Source organism: Dreissena polymorpha, chromosome 2 (genome assembly GCF_020536995.1).
Source record: "Dreissena polymorpha isolate Duluth1 chromosome 2, UMN_Dpol_1.0, whole genome shotgun sequence".
NCBI lineage: Eukaryota > Metazoa > Mollusca > Bivalvia > Myida > Dreissenidae > Dreissena > Dreissena polymorpha.
In genome coordinates, this window is record NC_068356.1 from 4,807,219 (window position 1) to 4,812,196 (window position 4,978).

The 4,978-nt window shown below is 30.9% G+C and overlaps 1 protein-coding gene across 1 annotated transcript; it reads left to right on the top strand.

The window, feature by feature from the left end:
• Window positions 1–203: 203 nt before the first annotated feature.
• Window positions 204–4,582, top strand: LOC127865709 (uncharacterized). Its single transcript, XM_052405658.1, has 8 exons — window positions 204–247; window positions 528–677; window positions 1,502–1,636; window positions 1,809–1,830; window positions 2,045–2,124; window positions 2,415–2,439; window positions 3,744–3,814; window positions 4,039–4,582. Exons 2-8 carry the CDS (start codon window positions 581–583, stop codon window positions 4,050–4,052), a joined length of 444 nt encoding a protein of 147 aa, XP_052261618.1. The 5' UTR covers window positions 204–247; window positions 528–580; the 3' UTR covers window positions 4,053–4,582.
• Window positions 4,583–4,978: the final 396 nt, after the last annotated feature.

Below are 4,978 nucleotides of genomic sequence, written 5' to 3' on the forward strand. Positions count from 1 at the left end.
TTCCAAGAAATGGACTCGATGGCGTTTGAAATAAGCCTTAGGCTTTCTATGCAGTCAAGCTAAAATAAATAGGTTTAAACTACCTTCCGTATATTTAGATTACGTTCATAATTCCATCAATGATATTTGAATTAACACTATTATTTGAATATATAATCATGGATAATATATATACAGTTTCCATGCATTTTGTTTAGAGCGACTTCAGAAGCAGTAACCCAGACAGACAATTCTCTTCAAAATAACGGTAAATCTTATGTTAAAAACGTGCCATGTGGATAAAGTTAGCATTATAACCCTTGCTAGAGCTGATAAATACATGTAAAAAGTATCGAATATCCATATATATAAACATACTTTATGCATATTATGATTTTAAACGATTTGAATAAACGAGACGGACATAATATTATTTGATTTGTCTTGTGCTTATATGACCAAATGCACATCTACTTTCTGTAGCGTGTAGCATTTTCGGCAATGTGATTTGTTTTTTATCCGGCACTAAAATTTTGCATTGTTCATAGACACAAGCATTGAGGAAGAAGGATCGCAAAATAAAACAGGCCAGGAATGTACCATGTCAACTGACAGTGTCCTCAAAAATAGTGGATTTTGTAATGAAACGTACGCTGTTTCTAATCGTTCGATAGAGAAGACGGAATGCGCAGCGGATGGTAATGCGGTTTTCTCATTTGATAATTTATGTGGAGTTTTCTTGTCCTATCCAATAATTAACTTTAACCACAAGTCTGAATTAAATCATCATGCATTGACCATTTGTTCATAGAATAAAACAATTGCCCTTTTTCAGTAGTCTTAAATCACTAGTCACTGTATTTGCTTGCAAAATCATCATCAACAACAAGATAAAATAATATAGCATTTATCTTTGCACGCAGTATGTATCTTTATTATGAAAATGAAATCACACATAGTCAAGGCTTTGTTAAAGCGAAATGCAAGTAAATAATCATTGAACATAAATTTGAAAGTATTTTGTGTTTTAATAGAAAGATCTTTTAAGTGCACACAACGTACATGCACAACTAACTTCAATACATTTGAAATTTCTTTCAAGCAATATTAATATTTGCAACAACTACTTCCAGTTTTAAACACAAATCACCCAAAACACGACATCAATTAAACACAAGCTAATATTATCATAATATGAACAGTAATTCTATCGAGAACTAAAAACCAGGCTCTGCCTATTGATATCGATCTAAAGTAAACTATATTACTTCAGCAATTTTATCAGGTGAATGTAACATATCTTACTTTTTTTCCTTTAGCCACAATGCCAAAACAGTTTAAACTTGTGCATTAAACGAAGTGCTAAGGGTTTCTTTTAACTGCATTAAAAAACTTCTAATAAGGAATAAACTTCCCACATCAAAGGGTCAAAGATTTGATTGTTAACACTTGCTAAAAATGACTACTTTCGGTGTCTGGGTTTATTTTTCCATTCACATGAGAACAGTCTAGTTGATTTCAGGATTAAACGATCATAATAAAAAGCTCGGAAACGAAACAACCGGCGTTGCAGTCCAAGAAATTCCAGGATTTTATAACGAGTTATATGCTTATTGGGGCAAACCTTCAACAACAACTGACCATACGAAGAAGAAAGGTATTTTGAATAATTTTGAAAGGTTATATACAGTGATATGAAATTGTTTGTACCAGGACAAACCTTTGTCCTGATTGTTAATGTATAGTATATAAATCATTATGTTTTAATTGAAGCACAAATAATGATATTTAATCATTTTGCATTAAACAACATTAATATATTGTTTCAGATTACATCAGAAAGGAACAGAGGTATGTACTGTTTATTTACCATACATCTAAATGATAAAAAATATGCTTACAATGTGTACACAAACAACAACACCAACAACAGCTACGACTTCTAATTCTCTCAAACTCAGAAACTACTACTGCTGATACTTAATATCAATGTTATTACTTATACTATTATTGTTTAATAAAAATATTATAAAGCAAGATTTGTGTTTTGAAGTTTTCTTTTCAGTTATAAAACAAGGCAAATTAAAAAAGAATTGGAAGACTGTACGTACGGTGTGGTCAACAAAAACACACGCAAGCACAGAGGTAACATAGTACATGTTCATCCAAACAAAAAAGCTTTCGATTAGAAACATTGTGTTTGGTTTCATTGGCCAGATACTATAACTTGATGTTTTGTTCTGGCCCCACCATACCATCAAATAACACGTGAAAGAAATTATACAAATGATATTGCTACTTCTGCTACTTCTTATAATTAAAGCACTGGTTAAAAAAATGTTATTATTTGTATTATTATTATTATTATTATTAGTAGTAGTAGTAGTAGTATTAGTATTTTTATTATTCATTTTAAATAAAATAACATTTTTCAGATCATGCTTCAAAAGACTCCGTTAGGTAGGTAGAAGATAAAAAATACTTTCGAACACTATATTGGTGTTCAGTGTAAGTAAAAAATGACGTTCCTTTTGAAATGTTTGATTTTGTTGAACAACTTAAAGTCATTTGCTCAGGTCCATTTCATACAACAGTTTGTTAAACACGTTCAAACGTTTTGGCCCACTAGCATAGTTAGTAGAGCGCTGGACTACACACCATGGAACCACGGGTTCGAACTCCGGCCAAGCAACAATACTTGCAATATGAAATCCTTTACACGGCTACTCTCTCTTACACTCGTTTTCAAATAGGTTTGTTGTCAGTATAAATTAAGGACTGCTTAATCAGCTTATTCATAAAAAGGATGAGGTTTAAAAAAAAGACGTGATATGACTTAAATACTTTTCAAATAAAATCCAACAATCATACTAAACAAACATAAAAACAAACGAACAAATGGAAACATTATTTTATAGCAAATTTCCTGAACGAAGCAAATGACATTTTGTGTTGCGAAATATCATATGATTAGCTTGCTTTATCACGATGCCTAATAACACCTGATTATTAACACCTTTGTTGGAAGTAAAAACAACAAAAAAGCGACCCTGGTTAAATTTCCGAGGATACTTAAGAAAAAAATGTGTTTACTATTTTTATGCTCATTCATGGGGATTTTTATAGGTATCATGAGTTTTTAAAACAAATAATAACTTTTTTTCAATAAAGTGCAACCGCGAATTTGAACGGTTAGAAAATGTAGGATCAGTGTGTAGACTTTATATTATTTGGACACAAACACATCTGGTTAAATTGAGCAATATACGTTAAGGGCGGTGCTTATAATATATAATTTTTTATGCATTTACATGTTTCTGTTATATACGTGTGAAAAACAGTTCAATAAAAATAATTAATATATGTACAAGAATAGCGTGGTATCAAATTTTAAAGAATATGTGTATATATAATATATATATTGATCCCAATACAAATAGTAAAATACTAAAAATGTTATCATTGAAGATGTTACCTGATTCTCACTTTGGTTATATTTTCCTCCCCACTTATATCTTAAAAGTCACTAGGTAAAGGTACCGTGTTTCTTATGTTGATATATTAAGTGTGTAGTGTACTGAGCGTACGAAAATTTATAAAAGCATTGACATGTCATTGGCATGTTATCAGTCAAACAATATGAGACAAATTCAAAATAACAACATGTGATATACATAAACAAAAGCAATGTGTGGTATAGCTATATCGTCCGAAACTAAAATGTCACACGCTATAATTAACTGTTTAAATGTGTCGTATTTTAGTTCACATGCGGATATAATCGAACAGAAAAATGGCGGTCTTTACAGCATGGCCAGGGAACCGAATGAAAAAGGTAATCATTTGGAGGAAAACGGGATTGCTTAATGTTTTAATAGAAATATTTGTGCGGGTCATTGTCGTTTCACATACAACATATATATAAATAAATAGTGTAAAAGAACGATATGCCTTTAAAATGGCGTGATATTCGTGTTCATTTTCTTTGTGACACGTAATCTATATTTTTGAAGTTTTTCTTAACGGCATATATTGATAGAATTGTTCCTATGTTTGTAGATTCAGCCGTTTGAAAGTGCTGTTAATGCATACTATTATACCATGTGCAACGGAGGACGTTAGAAGAAAAAGCCTTTGAACCATATGTGTGACTACTTGAAAGACTGATTTTCTACTCTGATGGCGCAAAGATAACATAATTTAATGAAGTTAAAAGTATGCAGTGAGCCTGAAGTGTCTGCTTATTGCTAAGTATATGTCATAATCTAAAATTATATAAAAACAACTAAGCAGCCTATAAATTCCTTTTTTGATACTATTGTGAGTATTCATTTGTTTTGAAAGTGTATTTATTTTGTTTTGCTTTTATATATTATGAATGTGTACGTGTTCGTGTCAACTTAAAAGTGGTGTTCACGAGTGTTTTACTGTATGTTCATTTCAAAAGCTGCATTTAGCATATGACTTCTTTACAATTTTTAATACAAGTTATTTGTCTGCGTGTGAATTGTTTCAAGTGTTTTGAACTAAGCACTTACAAAAATCTTACTTAAAAGTGTACTTAGATGATTTTATCATGGCTTAATTTTATTTTGGTCTTTCAAAACATGTTTTTATTTACCATATGTTGTGATGTTTTTAAGATGTGTACAAGGAGTGGCTCCAGCATGCATGCATGTTTTTGTATGACTGTATATACCATTAAATAAATTATTTAATACTTTACTTGTATCATTTACCGCATATTAATAATGTGGTATTATAGGTCTCGTTGTCGGATTTTGTTTAGCTTTATGCATTTATTGTCTTTTAAGGATATGTTTCAAAGCCTCAAATGTAAATTGACTATATGAAGAAATGTTTGTATCGCAGTCAGTAAATGTGTCCGCTTGAAACAATTTATAATACCATATATGGCCATGCCACTTGAGCTGGCACGAATGTATATTTCACTTCAATACTGATAGTTTAAAGACCTCTTAGCAAGATACAATTAACA